At 39.2% G+C, this 17865-nt stretch overlaps 1 protein-coding gene across 1 annotated transcript in view; it reads left to right on the forward strand.

Annotated features, from left to right (window-relative positions):
• MCTP2 (multiple C2 and transmembrane domain containing 2) overlaps positions 1–17865 on the forward strand; it is a gene marked incomplete at its 3' end in the record, with an annotated part of 100977 nt that overhangs the window by 15951 nt on the left and 67161 nt on the right. The window contains exons 4-9 of the mRNA XM_084293133.1: positions 322–464; positions 1233–1309; positions 2505–2619; positions 4599–4634; positions 13157–13321; positions 15004–15134. Coding sequence (XP_084149259.1) covers positions 322–464; positions 1233–1309; positions 2505–2619; positions 4599–4634; positions 13157–13321; positions 15004–15134 — 667 coding nt within the window. The remainder of the gene's footprint in view (positions 1–321; positions 465–1232; positions 1310–2504; positions 2620–4598; positions 4635–13156; positions 13322–15003; positions 15135–17865) is intronic.

Raw genomic sequence — 17865 nt, forward strand, 5'->3', positions numbered from 1 at the left:
AAATATTTCTTCATCCTTGTTTGCTTTGTACCCAAATTAAAATGTTAACTAAGTTACTAAAGAATAATTAACATTCTTTAAGAGTAACACGGCATAGATCGAGTAAACTGAAGATTTTGTTACCCCCTCTCAAACAGCCTTTTGGTTATGTTCAATTGTTTTCCATATGAACTAGAAATTTTTATATATGTAATTATGCATACACATGTATATTAAAAACTCACTGTAATTTATTGTTGTTTATGGTTTTATTAAATTATATTTTACGATTATGGGTTTACATGGGGGCAGTGCTAATCTATTTCTTATTAATTATCACAGGTACAAGTGACCCATATGTGAAATTTAAATTAAATGGGAAAACTCTATACAAAAGTAAGGTAATCTACAAGAACCTAAACCCAGTTTGGGATGAGACTGTAGTGCTGCCTGTACAGACCCTTGATCAAAAACTCTGGATCAAGGTAAGTTTGGGTTTTAAATTTTTGAAAGATAAGTAAGTACTCTTTTAAGCAATTGTTTTCTACTTTAAAACCATAATGATTTTTTATTCACTGTAGTAGGATAACATAAAACACGATCCAGTTGAAGAGTTTGAGCAATTTCAAATTAAAATGCACATATGTCTTTTCCAGATTTTACTTGCATGTTTTGCTTTCATTCTATGAAAACCCAAGTTGAAATAAAATTCCTTGCCTGGATATGTTTAAGACTATAGAGCTAAATTCTGCTCTAACTTACTGTGCTTGTGCGAGCTTAGTGAAATCAATAGTGGTTTCATAAGCACGTTTTAGGAGTGTAATTTGGCAGGGTTGAACAGAATTATTACCTGGGATGCAGCCGTGACAAGTAGCAAAGCCTTTTCTCATTATGAGTAACGTTACAGTTACCAGAACTGCAAGCTACCAGTTGTGAGCACTAATTGCTAAAACATCTGTAGCAAGAAGTACCTGATTTTGTGCAGCATTTCATCATTCTGTTGCAGAGAGCATAAAGGAACAGGCACAATCTGTAGCAGCACACGTCTCTGTTTACATAATATTAAGAAGACACTTTCAAAACACTGTTTAAATATTTAGTTAAAAATACAAATTAAAGCAGGGAGATGGAAAATTATCCCTGAATTATATTTAAGCTTTGATCATAAAGGCTTTAAAATATCTGTTCTTTTATCATCCAGGCTAAAACTGGCTTATGATGTGAAAATTATAAATATTTTATTTTGCCACCAGGTGTATGATCGAGACTTAACATCTTCTGACTTCATGGGTTCGGCATTCGTAGCACTCACTGAACTTGAACTCAATAGGTAATATGTTTATTTAGTTAAATGTTATTGCAGCTTAATTGAGAAGCATAACAAAGTAATGAAATGCTTTTGCTATATCTTGGAATTCATCTATTCATGAAAACTTATTCTGACTGAAGGGTGGGGAGCACATTTAAAACATGAGAAATAGCTTCAGATAAATCCCACATAGGCATGCTTTTATCCGGCATTATGTACGGAATCCAACCCAAACTGGATGGAGCCCAGCTCAGAAGAAGGCACACTTTTCTTTTCGTATCTAGTAATAAGGACAAGTGTTTGTATATACAGTATTGTTTATGGAAAGCTGCACTAGAATTATCTACAGAGGTGGATTTATGGCAGAAGAAGGGGAGAAGAAAGTTGAGACCCCCTATTAGCCCCAGGTAGGGTGGGGTGTGTTTTTTCTGCAGATAATTCAACAGGGGAATGCTTTGCCTTGCTGCCTGTGAGCTCCCCCATTTCCAACACCCCCCCCCCCTCCATCCATCCCTGCTGCAGCAGCATCTGGCCCTGATTTAGTGCAGAGGCAAACCCTTCGCCTTTTGTCTACTGCTGCTTGGTCTGAATGTGGAGCTGGAAGCCAGGAATTCAAGTTTTATTTCTCTCTTTTATACTCACTCACTGTGTGACTTTTTTTGGGGGGGAAAATGAGTTCTCCCTGTGCGGATATATTATAGCTCCCACGGCTGTTGTATCCGAGTTTCCAGAAACATTAATGAATTTGTCTGTGAGACAGTGCCACCAGGTAAATACCAGCCTCTTTTCAGTGAGGTAACTGAGTCACGGAGGGAGACGAAATGCATGTGGCAGTAAAGCAGAATACAGATCTTGTGAGTCAAATCCCAGCTAGAAAATTCACTTGCATGAGTTTCCCTGCCATTCTTTTTCCCCGTGAAGTAGAGGAAGCAGTAACTTAATTCAGCATGTATCCACATCTGGAGAAATGCAGATAATAACATAATAACATGATAGGCTGTGTTATTTAAAAGGTTGTGTATTTTATTAGAACTAAGGGGGAAACCCTCCAGACTTCTCCCTTTAATATTTAAACTCAGTGTTGGGAATTTCAGACAAGAGGCTGAAATTTGCACAGCTCAGTGTGACCTTTAGTAATGAACTCGAGTTAACTGAAGTCAACAAATGCTTTTTCTCTCTCTCTTTTTTTTTTTTTTTTTTTTTTTTTTTTTTTTAGAACTACTGAACAGGTTTTAAAATTGGAAGATCCCAACAGTTTAGAAGATGACATGGGAGTGATTGTATTAAACTTGAGTCTAGCAGTAAAGCAAGGAGACTTCAAGAGAAATAATGTAAGTGGCTTAGGAAATCAAATTTATAGCTGAAATGTGTTGAGGTGAAAAAAAAAAAAAGAGCTGGAATAATCTGATTTACTGGGAAATGCCACCTTTATTTTCATCTTCAGAGACTCTATACTGAAATCGAGACAGATCATAGCTTTTTTTTTTTTTTTTTTTTTTTTTTTTTTTCTTAAAAACACATATTTAACTGGGTAAAAGGTGCTTAGACATCTGTAGCTGAATGCTTTTGTCTTGTAGTTGCAAAGTGCTCTGTGGCAATGCTTTCCATGTATCGTGTACATGTTAACTTCGACTGCAATAGGCAAGTTGCTAAAGTGAATGTGTGAACTGTACCTGCTTTAATTGCCATTTCAGGGCATACTGTTTTCTGATTTTCACCCAGACACTTAGATTTTATAACCTACAAAGAACCCAATAATTTGAATGTGATTCTTACTTTTTTTCTTATCATGCTGATGAAACATACGTTTTTGTGAAATCTTAAAACACCGATTTAATGTTAAGATTTAAACTCTAACAGTCCTGCAGAGAAGCACACTGGCTGAGGAAGAGATTTCTTGTAAAAACCCGAATTTTGCTACTGAGTTCAGCTGAACTTCACTCCTGATGCAGAAATACGGTGCAACTTTTGGTGATGCTAGAAACACCAAAAAAAACACAAACAAACAACAGTTGGTTGGAGACTCTGAACAACACAAGGCTGATAGTTTTTAAATTAAGTTGTGCATGTGTTGTTTTTGTTAGTTTTGTTTTTATTTGGTTTTGTTATAATTTTCTAAGATTGCTACTAGTGTTCTAAACAGTGTGGAGCAAGCCTGGTCAGCCCATCCTGCTACTGTCCATGCAGCAGCTTTGCAAGGCATGGGGAAAACCAAGAGTAGGCATTTTCTTAGATCTGTTTTTCAAGCCAGACCAATTTTAAATATGTGACATAAATATGTAAAGAGAAAATCTTTCTGCAGTCTTCTGTATAGTCTACTGTGAAAGTTGCTGTTTACAACACATTATTGAATTATAGGTATGGAATTTGTCTGAATAGGTTTATTTCTAGAAATGTAAATGTTTAAAGGTGGTAAAGTTAACATGGGATGTCTGCTGTTCAGTATTTATTTTTCAAATTGTCTTTTCTGAAAACTGTAAAATTATCCACTGCATTAATTTAAAGATAATTGTAAAGTTACTTCTACCTTAGTCTGTGATTATTAAAAAACTTAAAGACATCAAAACACAGTTGTTATAGTTATATCACTATGTTATGAGATGGCTTCAATCTTGGATATGAATTCACCAGCTAACTTTTACAGGACAATGCTGTTGGCAAATGCTATCAGATTGCTGGAAGGGGTGAAACAAAGATGGTATCTTTATGTTAGCCAAAAGAACCTCAGGAATTCTTCTGGGATTTTTAGGAAGGCATGGGCTAAAGTGGACTTAACCAATGAGACAGAAAATAAATGGGTTTAAAGTAGTGGCTTTTGGTACTCTTGGGTGCTTGCTTAACATTCAGAATGCAGTTGATAGAAGAGTTGGTGCACACTGTAATTTTTTTAAAGATGATGTTTTAAGCCCTTGTATTTTAAATGCAAATTGCTCAGCCATTTCCAGTGGAATCAGAATAGTGAAATGTCTCTGTCCACATTAGCACTTAACAGCAAGATGATTTTTTTAAACTAGCTTACTGTAGAACCAGATGGCACCAGAACTATAATCCATGTTTCTTCCTAATGGTTCTGGGTCCCTCTGATTATTCTTTTTTTTTTTTTTTTTTTTTTTTTTTTTTTGTGTCATGTGCCATGAGGGAGGGAGTTAAATGAATGCAGTAGTAGATCCAACTCCCTTCTAAGCTTTTCTAACTCATTTTATAAGCTAATGTTTGAATTATTTTGCTAAATAACTTTCCCCATTTTATTCCTCCTCTGCTTTCCCCTTCGTGGGTTATCTATGTTACAATGGTGGGGACTCCTGAACAGAGATGGTCAAATCGGAAGAAACGATCTTCGTCCAAGGTAATTCATAATTTTTTCTCTTCAAAAAGTCCACTCCCAAGTCTTTGTGCCCTCCTCTGAAAAAAGCTGCAAAAGTATAAAAAATTTGAAGTGTAGATTCTACCTAAGTGCAGGAGTTGTGATTATCTTTAGATTTTTGATTTTTGAATGTGTTGAGAAATTGCCACTGCTTTCTTACCATGTCCTATGGTAGCATCTATCAGTGATCAAGAGTGAGACCTCATTCAGTAAAGAGTTGTAGAAAGACACAGTCTGTACTAAGAAAACGTCCGTATAAATTCAGCAATAACAAAAACAGTAAATTGATTTATGGATAGGTAGATATTGGTGTTGACAATGGGTCTTCTGATTCTTAGCTGAATTGTTTAGGCTGTCTCTTGCCACTGGAGAAATTTGTGAGACAGCATTTTTTCTAGTTGTTCCTGTGGGTTTTGAAATCCCTTTTGTTTTTGGGATGGAGAACGAGTAGGCAGTTTTCATTATGAGCAATGTAACATGATTTCAAGGATTTGTGTTGCTACATATCTACAGAATTTGCTTTCCTTGGTCTTCCGTAGTAGCCCTGCACACTGCCATTACTTTTATATCATTGCATTGGCCCATTTTTGCATTAGTTTTTAATCTTGTTCGGGAAACAGACTGTGGCTTTTTATTTGTTCTGTAAAGCTTTAATTTGCTATTGAGTAAATAACAATGATATAGAAACTGCAAGGCCTAGTACCCAGCTTGAAAGCCATACAGTCTAACTTTCTGAAAAGCAAAATTTGGCTCTTACGAGAACACATATGCATCTTGATATTTTCCCTATATAACTATTGGTTTGTGCCTAAATAAATTGAATAATTAACCTCCTCTTGTTTTATTCCTCATAACTCTGGTGTGGTAAGTAGAGGAGCCAACCCTCGCAGGTATTGTGCCAGCAAGTATATTTTTGTAAATAGAAGAAGTGCAAAGAACAGCTCTTGGAGCTGGCTGGCTGCTTGGCGAGCCCTGGTTCCAGGGAGATAACACAGACCCTTACCGCTGCGCTTGCAAAGAGCCGCCAGACATCCCTGAATGCAGTATGACAGAAAGTGATGGAATAATTGAAGAGCTCAGTGCTTTAGTTTTTAACTAAAGCTCTGGAAATTACTATGCCCTCACTCAATCAGTGTAGCTTGATCCCCCTCTTTCTCACGCAAGCACACACAGCTGTCTCTTGATGCTGGTTGGCTTTGGGTTCCAGAAAAGGGAGCCAGGTTTTTAAACTCTGGTCCTTTTTGTCCAGAATAGCCAAACTTCTGTCTTAGTTGCTGTCATTTGATTTTTTTTTTTTTTTCAGCTGTACACTATATCTCATTGCATTTTAAATAAATTTTTATATATGCAGTTTTTAGACCTTTAGCTATAAGCCATATTGGCAGGTCTCTCAGTTCTCAAGACTCTGGTTTGTGCCTTCGCATCTTTAAATAAAATTGAGATGCTAAGGCACGGTACTGAATTAGGAGAAATTAAAGTATTGTTTAAAAGAGGAGGGGAAAAAAAAAAAAAGACAAACAGAGCTGCAACCCTGTGCTCTATTCTGTTACAGTCACTAGAGGGTAGGAGAGCTTCAGTTCTTCCCAGGGAAGACACAGTTCATGCTCCAGTGTGATCTCTAAAGAAAAGCACTGTGACCATCCAAAGGCAGTAAAAGTATTTCCCAGCATGCGCCGGAAAAATCTGACAAAGCAGTATTTCCTAGTTTATTGATTCTGCTACTGCACTAAAACACTAGTACTGTACATCAATAACCATCTTTAGTTAGGAAACTCTGGTCTGTGGAAGCAGTACTAGCAGTTTGTGGCAGAACATAAAGGCTAGAAAGAAAAATTGTGTGCATGGGGAATATAGGTGTCTAGGGAAGGCACAAGAGGTTATGGAAGAATGGCCAGAGAGTATGATGGGGTAGAAAACAATGTTGCTGGACGAGATAAAGATATAGGAATAAGGGAGGCAGGGGAAATGGGAAGAGCTTTGTAATAGATGCACAAACTCATATCCTCTTTGGCTCCTGAGCTGACAGTGGTTGGTTGTTGCAGGAAAAAAAGGCCATATACTTTCCATTTGAGCAGCTAAACTGAGACAGATCTAAATTTCCTCTCTTTGGGTTTAAATAAATAAAAATATTCTATTAGGAATAGTTTTCCTGATATTTTTCTTTTTCCACTGAACTCTAGCTGACCTATATTATAATATTTAGCTTTTTTTTTTTTTTTCTAAAAAAAAAATAAAAATATAGGGGAAATGACTTACTCTAAGGATGGACAAAATAAACTTGTTTTTTACATTTTTTTTTTTCTTTCTTACCTATGTAAAAGAAATCTGTTACACTCTAATTTGACCATGTTATCTGAGGTTGACAGATTTGGAATATCAGTATCCTAAATGAGTCCTGTCACGTTAGTCACAGGATTCTTTCTGGATTCTGAAATTCTCCCCAAATGGTTAGTACCTCTGCTGCTATTAATGCCCGATGCAACCATATGTCAGATTGCTGAAGGGATTCACATGGGCTGTGGTGGATACCATGTACTTTTCACGTGTTTTCTCCAAGCTCCTTTGCTTTTTGAAGGAAAAGCTTTGTTTAAGACAACAATGAGAATAGCAGCAGTACGAGACATCCAGTCTAACTATGGCTGTCTCAGTCGTTACAAATATTATGCAGGAAGAATTTCAGCCGCCAAATATTGTTTTTTAAATCATTTTGGTTTGAGCTGTTAAACGGGATGATTTAGCTATCTGTTGATTACACAGTATATATCTTTCACTGCTGCTAGAAGGGAATCATCTCACATTTGGGCTGTATCCCAAGACATGGGCAGCACATCCAGAGCCCTCATTTTTCATGGGAGCTGAGAGCAGCATTGTCCTCTGCAGGAGCTGTCTCCAAGAGCACAGCTTTCTTCTTTGTAATGCCGCTCTCCATGAGAAAAGGGAGAGGGATACTGTTAAGTAGTATTAATATGTGAGCTGATATCTGTGTATTTGCAAGCTCTCCCCCCTTTTCTATTTTTTTTTTTTTAATATTTTTTTCTGGAGCTATCTGGGGCACAGAAGGAGTTGGTAACTATATCTGCTGGAACCCAGTGTCCTGATGCTCAGTAGCCTTGTTTGTCCCGGGTGGCTTGAATCTCGCCGTGAGTGCCCGTCATGCTATTTCCAGCATTTGTACAGCTGAGTAACCTTTAAGTGTTGAACATCTATGAAGCAAATAAGCAGGTTTGCTTGGGGTGGATTGACCTGTAGCAGTTCAGTCCTGAAACAAAAGCGACACAATTGCCACCTTGATAGCCTAAGCTGATTGAATAAATTGGCTGAAAGGCTGACCAGACCCAAGTGCTCCTTGGCATCTCCTCACAGGGGAAAATCCCTCGCTCTCCTTTTTCTGCGTGGGCTGTTCTGTTTCGTTTTTGCCTGCCTCATTGTATTTGGCTTTCTCCCACAATACCCTGTGGGCAGCAGTGTGCTCGGAGTGTTTCGCGGAGCGTAGGGACTCGGTTGCCACGGGGTCACGCATCGTGGCGGCAATCTCGTGTTGGTTCACTTGCCTTTCTCGCTGCCCTCTCCTCTTTCCCAGGGGGAGACTGCCTCTGCAAAATGGTTTCCCTGCCTAATGAGGAGAGGTCCAAAGAGTCTTCATATTTGCGTGTTGTTGTTTTCTCAAATGGCAAATTACGTGGCCCAGTTTCTGTGTTTGACCTCTTCACAGGGATTGCAGCAGGCTTTCTGATGTCCTGTCTCATCCTTTTAAATGAAAGATGTGAGAGATGGGCTCACTTCACACTTGGCCACCTCACTGTGTCATTTAAATGTACAATTTTTCTGCATCTCTTTATTGCTTCAAAAACAAGTTTGAACTTGGGGCATGTATGTGTGCATCAGGAAAAGAGACAGATTTGAAAGCAGTACTGATGCACCAGAGGGCATTCACAGGGTGCCTACAGAGGGAGATTATATCCAAATGGTGCTATCAGGGAGACTTGAGCTCCTAAAGGATTTTGTGAAGCTGGGTCAATGAGATGGTTCTTTCTCCTCCAAAGCTCAAACGTTCTTGCTCATCTCTTGTATTTGTCTCTGTGAAGGTGGAATATGGCCCACCTGCTCATTTTTGTCCAGCTTTCTTCTTTAAACCAAAACCAGAAAGTAGTGGAAAATGGAAAATTCATGTGAGAAGCTTTTATATTCATTTCTGAAACCAGAAACTAGATTCTGAAAATTATATTGTCAGCACTGATTTTTTTTTTTTTCTTTTCACTTCAGAGATGTGTGCTATTTTCCAGGGAAATGTCATTTCTAGGTATTATGGAGAGGAAACAAAACAAAAAAAAACTTCTATTCCTCTTGTGACAGGGTCCTGCTTCATGAAAGCACTATTCTTTTGCTTCAGAAAAGATATTTCACTACTTACCTGATGTTTTGCTATCCCTAAATCTGCAGTAAACATGATCTCTTAAACTTTCAAAGCATTTAGTTGTTTTTCAGAATAAAGCTTTCTGTATATTCTTGTGCTCACTATTTTCTTTCTGTCTGGCTTGTGCGAGGGATGCTTTTTGTTCAAGTTGTTATCCATTTTACAGCATTGAACTGCTCATAAGGATGACCTTTATGGTATTGCTGGTTATTTGCAGAGTAACACCCACACCAGATGCATGTGTGAAAATTCTTCAGTGCACGCAGAGCCCTGAAGTCAGAGCTCTGTCTGGAAACAACCCCTCAAATTCTGGTCTCAGGGCCAGAAGCTTAATTTCAGAAGTGATGGATGGTGGTGGGGAATAAGTAAACTTGTCCAATGTCTTGTGCTCAGGACATATGCCAACTTCCATCATGAAGCATGTGTTTCCTAATTTCCAGCCCTATAGCCTGATCCGAGCTTCAGCCAACTTTTCTGTACCTCTGCAAGGCACCTTTATCTGGGATGCAGCCAGAGTGTGAGCTGGCTGGCTGCAGAGGGTTTGCAGAAAAATACAGCAAGAAAGGCCTGAGGGACCTGGCATCTAGTTTGGGAGCACAGCTGGAAAGAGCTAGGGTTCGGAGACGGGAGGAGCTGAAGTACCCAAGCACAGAGCAGTCTGTAGCTTGGGTGGTAACAGGGGAAGGGAAGAGCTGAATAGATAAAAATCGTTTAAAATTATTGCTAATTAAGTGGTAACATCTTCCTTTTCTCTCTGGCATAGAGAGGGGTTTTGACTTTTCTGGTGTAAAGGCAGGTTAGTATAGTGATGGCTGGAGGAATTTTTTAGTGCTTGTTTTACCACGGACTGACTTTGTCAGACTAATGACTGCACTACTGTGTGCTCTGCTCTCTAATAGTTTTGCAAACTCAGAGGGAGGCAGTGAAGTTTAATCAATTAACTCTGTGTAAATCTGTTTGAAATAAGTAGGTGCAGGATATCAGAGAGGAGTTGAGACTTCTGAAATAAATAATGTGCTATTAATTTCTTTTCACCTGGGAGGCATTTTCTGTAGTAAAACCTTCCCCAGGCAACACTAAAGTTGACTCATTGAGGGCCCAGGTCCATGGGCCTACCACATATCTGGGTTTCCCCAGACATATTTCCTTCCAGAAACTGAGTGGAAACTGAGACAGTGCCTGTTTGGCTGGGGTTTCCATCAGGGTGGTCAAAGGAATAGCCTGCAAAATATGTGGGAATGCTGGGGAGGTGGCTGCAGAGCACACACAGATCAGGTCTTTGGTGTGCACGTAGACAATACGAGGCACAGGAGATGTGTCAGACCTGCTGAGCATGAATGACCCGGGCACATTAAGGAGATCCAAAGCATTCTTAATCTGATCGGCTGTCTTGCGGGGACTCAAGTGAAACAGCTTTCCTGGGGCTTCATGCTGCTCCATTTAGAGAGAGGGTTGAGGAGGTGGGAGAGCTGGGCTGGGGAAGGTTGGGAGCAGGCTGCATCATCGAGCCTGTGTGGAGGTGGTATAGATCAGCACCATGCCCTAAACCAGTTGAAAACATTTTGGCTCCTTTACCCGTTGTGATGCTCTAAAGCGATGCTAGATATTATCCATGGAGAAGCCAGGTCCTGTTAACATAGCTGGAGGCCAACACGCTCCTCTTCTGAGATGGACTCAGCACCCCAGCACAGAGTGCTTTTGCAGATGTGCAGCCATCCAGAAGAGGTGTGTGTGTGTGTGCACAAAGCTGTTTGCTTCAGGCCACCTGTTTTGGGAGGTCAGAGTTGATGCATTGCAATGTGCTCTAGTAATACCGAGCTGCAGGTGCTGATGTTTCCCGGGAATGGTTTGGGTACCTCTCAACACTCCTTTGAACTGTCAAGTTTTTGGCTAATAGGGTAGGGTTATGTATCGGACAAAATTTGTATAGGAAGACCCCACCACCACTGCGTGACTCCTTACAATACTGGACTGGGTATGAAATGAAAGGAATCCAAACTTGATTTGAAAACCGAGTGATAAGAACTCTCTTTTGTGTTCAGCCTGGAAGCTTTGAAGAGAACTGGATGTTTTGTTTTTAAAAGAAATTGTAACACAGATTATAAACTTTGTCTGTTTTTTTTTTTTTTTTGTGAACTAACATCAAATACCTCTTCCTCCTCTGAGGAAGGGTGGGGGGAGGGAAAATCCTTGGTCCTAAAGCAGCAAGTACATCACATCAAACATGACTATGTTAAATACTAAAATGTTCAAAGTACAACTGAGATAGATAAAGGCTTTGATGGGAAGTGGATATTTCCCAGGGACATTACAAGCAATAATCCAGATGTTACGGTGTAATGCAACGAGTGTCCATGGATAGATCGGGAGCTCAAGCCAAGCAGCGCCTGCTGTAGGCCTTAGCCCTCCACTCCCATGCTGTTATGCCATATGGAAGCAATCTCCAGGCCCCTTTAATAGCCAGCTTTGGATTCCATTTTCACAGGGCTCATAGAGCTAAGTGGAGCTGTTTTATGGACAAGTTAGATAGAAGCCTTTCCAAGATAAACATCCAATTCGAAATTAGGACATACCAAGCTGCAAAATTATTTTAGGGCATATTTCATGGAAGCACTGCCATTTTTCTAAGGCGATTGCCAGACTGCAGAATGCCCTTTGATCCCATGTGGACATTACTCCCTTTTTTATAAAAAGGATTTTGAAATAGTTGCAGTGTTTAGGGAGGAATATATCTGCCGGGACTTTGAAGTATGTCCATGGGAACAGTCATGGTTTAGCTTTTTGGCCTAAAAGACGAACTTTAAAAAAAAAAAATAAAAATTACATTGCAGCTGGATTTATGAATCAAAATCTCATTTTCTTTTTAAAGGTAGGAATTTTTCTCCAGTGTGCCAGGAAAGCCAAACGGGGTGTTTAAATAGAAGTATATTAATATGCTTGTGGGATTCAAAGAGTTGGGTATTTTAACCAGTAAAAAGCGAGTAAAAAATTTGTGAGTTTACCACCCATGATTTAAGAATTTTGTTGCTGGGTAATTGATCCATAAAAAGTAATCTTCAGACATCAGGTGCTTTTGCAATCATTTTATTTAGCAACAACATTTCTTACTTGCTTTTAAAGCTAACACGTCCTGTTTTAAAGTGACTTGTGAAATCTTCTCCTCCGTCTTTCTCCCACCTGTATATGACATGATTGAAGCTCTGAAGTGTGGCGAGTTAAAAGTTGCTTCACAAGAGTAAAATATGGCAGGGCTTTTACTGCAAGAAGAAAAGTATAGCCTTGAGTTTTAATGTTTCCAGCTCTTACTCCCCCCCAAATAAAGGCCTATTTAATCATCCTCTGTCCAATAAAATATTGCCAGTTAGCAAACTGTTAGCACAGCCATCCTATGTTGGAGGAAATCATGAAGGTAACAAATGTGGCTACCAGTTAACCATAACTCCTGATAAAGATCCCAATCGTGTCAGTTTTTTCAGCAAGCATCAGGACTTTTGATTCGTGAGCTCAGTTTCTGGAAGTGGCAGCTCCAGAGGTCTGCAGGGAAAGAGCTAATGCAGAGGACAGACAGTTGAGTGGCGGAAGACGTGACTTCAGTTTTTCACCTGGCTGTAGACTTTTGTACATCTGGGCTGTCTCACAGGAAAGGACAGGCCCAAGTTTTGTGGATGTAGCTGGAGACGTTTAAGTTTACTTTTGTTTCTCCCCTCTTCCCCCTTTTGTTTCTTCCCTCTCCTCCCTAGCACTCTCCTGTGTCTTGCCCTGAGCCAAGGTAAGAGTTTGCTCAAAATGCTCAAGCTCTGCTCTCATCGAAGTTCAGACAGCTCAGGTGAGGTTGACTTCTCTGCTGGTTTAAGCCAATGTGCTGATATGGCTCTGATGCTGAATGCAGCCTGTTCACAGGGCCAAGTATAGCGTGGAACGGGCAGAAAATTCTTAGCATTTTTGTGCCCTCAGTTCCTTACTACTAGGGAATGGTTATACCTCTCTCAGTTCTGATGATTTCATATCACTTTTTCACATCACACTATTTATGTGTGCATAAAAATTGGGTTTGTATGTAAATGTTTTGTGTTCCTGATTTGCTTTTCAGTCGAGTTTCATGAGGAGTATGCGACTCTCCGACTCTTTGCGGAAGAACCAGTTGTGGAATGGGCTGGTCACCATCACACTCTTGGAAGGGAAGAACATCCCCGGTGGGGGCTTGGCAGAGGTTTTTATTCTCCTGAAACTGGGAGATCAAAGATATAAGAGTAAGGTAAGTACTAAGGATTTCCTTAAGTTTGGAACTATTCTTGAATCTTTTTTGTGAGATCAAAACCAGGAGACCATGCCAGGGACACTAACATTTTACTAATGTTATACATGGCAATATAGAAATAGGAAGTTGGGAATTGTGTGTGTATCTGTTTTTGTGCATTTAACATACTCGTATTAATGGATGTTTGATGTTAATATGAAATGAAACAAGGCAACATACATCACACGTGTTTTTTGTTCTCTGCCAATACAGAAGTCAGGTTTGCAATGTTAGGTATGCTGGGAAAGCAGACCTGTGTTTTTCTTGAAAAATGTTACCTTTTTTAAAAAAAAAGGGGGGGGGGGGAGGAGGGGGGAGGGAGAAGGGAGAAGGAAGCTCATTGCGTGGTGTTTCCAAAGCTCTGCATTTCATCTCTGAAGTCTAATAAGGAGAGAAGGAGAGAAGCTGTAGTTTAAAAAAATAATAATAAAAAATATTCTGTTGAGAAAGCAAAAGCTCTGCGTGTCATGAACTAGAAGTGTGGAGGGAGGAGGAGGAAACAAACAAAACCCCTCCCGTACAAAACGTCCAGAGCAAGTTCACAGAACATAACATTCAGATGTAGACTCATCTGAAACCTGTACTCTGTCCCCCACAAAAGACCTCAAACCAAGGTCATGATATAATGTTTTTTATTCAGAAAAGCAACTTTCAAAAATAACAAATAGGTTAGTTATTTTAGAATAAATATATGTTACTCCAGTAAAGATTCCTTTTTATGTTTCTCCTTATGGTCCATAGACCGTGTCATGAATTTGCAAGACTCTGCAATGTTTGCAGTCACAAAAAATTAAATAGTTTAAGAGGGGGAGTCCAGGACAATGTTGCCTGCAGTGATCTAGTTGCTTAGCATTTTTGTCTGGAGTCCAAAAAAAGTTGGGGACTGCAGCTTTAACACTGTAGTAAGATTTCTAATTGGCAGTACTTCATGTTCTTTCCTGGAGTTTAACTTATGAAGTACAATCTCATGGTCAAGAAAAGCAGACAAGGTGGGGTGAATCTGTCATGGTCCAGTTAATCCTGTTGCCCATTCCCTTAGTGGCCTTGCTGATCATGGTGAGTGTGATACAAGTGATTGCAAGTGATTTAAGTCCTAGTCTGGTAAATACTTGTGTTCTCAGAGTAACCTGAACACGTGAAAGGTCTCACTGAACTCAGAAGGACAATTTACAGATACTGAATTCACTGGATGTTAAAATTTTTCATGGCTGTTGCTACTTTGCCTATATCTTAACACCAAACAGGAAAAATACTTGTTTGATTTCTTGAATTCATTTAAACCAGTTTTAAGATGATCGTCTTCAAAAGGTTTATTCTTGATTTCTTCCAATATGAGTGATATCGAATGATGACTGTGGTCCACTGAAAGTGGAACTGGTGGATCCATCTTGCATTTCAGCATTTCTCCAGCCATTCACTGAGATCACATTTGAATATTTATCATTATTGGAGGAGGGGAAAGAACTTGTAGGAAATACGAGGCTTTGTGTGGTGGGCTATGGAGCTTTGGTTTGAATGGCCTTTTTAGTATTTGATGCCCTAATATCTGGCCTTGTTGTTGTAGAAGAATTGATATGTGCTTTACTGTGGAAAAAAGTACCATTTAAGAAAAGTAAATATTATAACTGCATGTTTTCTAGACACTGTGTAAGAGTGCAAATCCTCAGTGGAGGGAACAGTTTGATTTTCACTACTTCTCTGACAGGAAGGATATGTTGGACATTGAGGTCTGGAGAAAGGATAACAAAAAGCATGAGGAGCTTTTGGGAACGTAAGTTGTTTTTCTTTCTTTTTTTTTTTTTTTTTTATTCTCTGAGGAAGGGTTAAATGTAAAAGGCAATGTGATTTTTATTATTTTAAATTGAACAGTTTATTTTCATTACCAGCATAATATTTTATTTTTCTCTCTTTATTCTGGTCATGTGTGTATTCGTCTGTAAAGGTATGTTTATTAAAACCTGCTACTGGCTAACTGATTAGCCATGACCTGAATGCATACACACCCAAGCTGACTTTGCACATGCAGACTGTAAACTCCAAAATACTGTGGGAGCACAGTGGCAGCTGTTTCTGGGAGAGCTGGTGGCATCGAGGAGGCAGTGTTCATCTGTACATGTCTGATATTGTTCCAGCCACTGTTGCTCTCTGCAGGGCTGCTTTGCTGCTTCAGGTTGGTTCCAGCTTAGGGACCTTTATGCTCCTGTTGAGTCGAGCTGGTGTGCCTTTTCTCTGTTTGCACCTTGGTGGTGTAGCCTTGTTTGCATATGGGTCCTATTACTTAGGTCTGCTTTGTTTGGGTAATCTCTTGCCCGAACCACAAAATGTGACCTCTGTGTGGGGCTGGTGCCTTGCACTGTTGCACAAGCTCCTGCTGTTTTAAAGCATCGTTCTCAGGGGTGACCTCACAGATGATCTCTCTCTCATAATTTATACCTGATTTTGTCCCACTGAATTATTACCTTGTAATTTCAAATTCTATATATTATGTCACATCAGCAGCTTATAGTTAAACCTTTAATTTTAATTTTTTAATGGGAATAGAATATGGTTCCTACTGTTAAATCCTGATTATTCTTGTCCACTCTGACTACATCCTATTTGTACAGTAGAAATACAGTCTTGGTTTTCTAGAGTAACTCTATCTTTCCTCCTATTGTTGTCCTCCCTTCTTTTGGCTTGCAATGCAGGCATCTAGACCAATCTCCCCAAACTATGCTGCTGGCTACATACTACAGCACTGAGAGCCATTTAATTTACCAGAGCCCTGCTTGGGTCTGTTTGTGCTTTATGCACTTGCAGGATCACTGCCCCAACCTCTAAATTCTTAGTAGCACGGATGTTGTCTGCAGTTGTTTGCATTCTCACCTGGCGAGTATTTCACAACTTGCTGACCAAATAGAAGCAACTAATAAGAACACTCTCTTGCTTTAAGTATTCAAATAGTTTGAAACTATTCACTGAAAAGAACAATGCCCTTTGGCTCTACAAATGTTTGTGGTTTTGCAGAGCAGGAAATGCTTTCTGGCTGAATGCTGTTGTTCATCACATGGAGAAGTGACTGGAGATGAATCTGTTCCTTCCATTCTCACAGTTACTTGTATTACTTCTGATATTTTCTGTTTGGAGTTAAGAAACATAGCAACATTTGTGGCTTGCCTCAGTTTTGTCTCCCTGACAGTGGAGGAATTTCCATATTTTTTTTCCTCTTTTTTTCCTACTAGTTTCAGGCAGGTGATGTTCAGGGTGGCAAAAAATGATCAGCAAACTGCTTATTCTATGAACAGTGGTGTTATTAAAGGTTTCAGCAATGGGAAACCCTCCGTGTATTAGATCTATCTTTAAGTTATTTTTACTGTCAGCAAAGAGAAAATATTGCTGTTGCTGCCTTAAGCACAGTAGACTTCACTGTAGCATCACATCAGGAAAAAAGTTTACTAGATTTTAAAGAGCAATTGCAAATACAAGTAAGAAATGCATCATAACCAGCCATGTTTGCACAATGCAGAAACTTTTGATACCCAATAAATGATGTTTTTATGAGTGGTTCAGATGCAGTAGTCTGGAAAATGATTCTGTAGGAAAAACAGAATTGAGGTGCCGTGTTTGTCTCCATGACTTCAAGTTGAGTCTTGAAATTTCTGGATTGCACAACTTCCCTATGAGAAAGATTTAGTAAAATGGCTGTGTGCTATATTCAGTCATTACATACAACAGTATGTCCCAAAATAATATTCACATATTTTTAAGGAAAAGGCAAAATTTGCTGTGTGTTAACTAATAATTCTGTGGTTAACTTATGGATAGAGTAAAATTCATTATGCTCTCCCAGGGTTGTGTAGGCAGGACATTGTTGGTTAAACCTTCTTTAAATAAAAATAAAATAATAAAAAAGCATATATATTTTAATATTAAAATGAAGAGATTCACAAGGTGGAGTCATTTCTGATGATCCGTGTTGCGGAACTTCTGTGGAATAAAGACTCCTGTTAGTTCCATTAGACCTGGAATTTCGTGTAGGATGGATGCTTTAAACCCTTTGGAACATGTCTTTTTTTTCCCAGGCATAATTTGTTTTTAAGGTAAAATATTGTTCTTGAAATAAGACCTGAAGCCTATGGAATATATAGAATAAGAAATGTATTGGACCTTTGATACTAAAGACTAACACCTGGGGCATTTGTCTACTTCTGAATTAGTGAGAAAGCATTCAGTGCGATTTCATGTCACCCTTCTCCGATCATGAAATGAACCCTCATTGTCAGTGCGCAATGCAATCTAAATTATTACATTCAGCCTACCTACTTTGTCCCTATATTTCCAACGGGATCCAATTTTTCTTCCTTACTTAATATACTGCAGCACTGAGTGGTTCAGCTGCCAGTCTGACACTGAGGGGTGGCTGTATTTTGGTGCTGGATGAAATAATCCCTCTATTTAGTCTGCACAGAACTGCTAGTAACAGTTGCGGAATGTTTTTTGTGTCCTTTGGGATAAGAGGCAAG

This window comes from Netta rufina, assembly GCF_964035555.1.
Source record: "Netta rufina genome assembly, chromosome: 11".
NCBI lineage: Eukaryota > Metazoa > Chordata > Aves > Anseriformes > Anatidae > Netta > Netta rufina.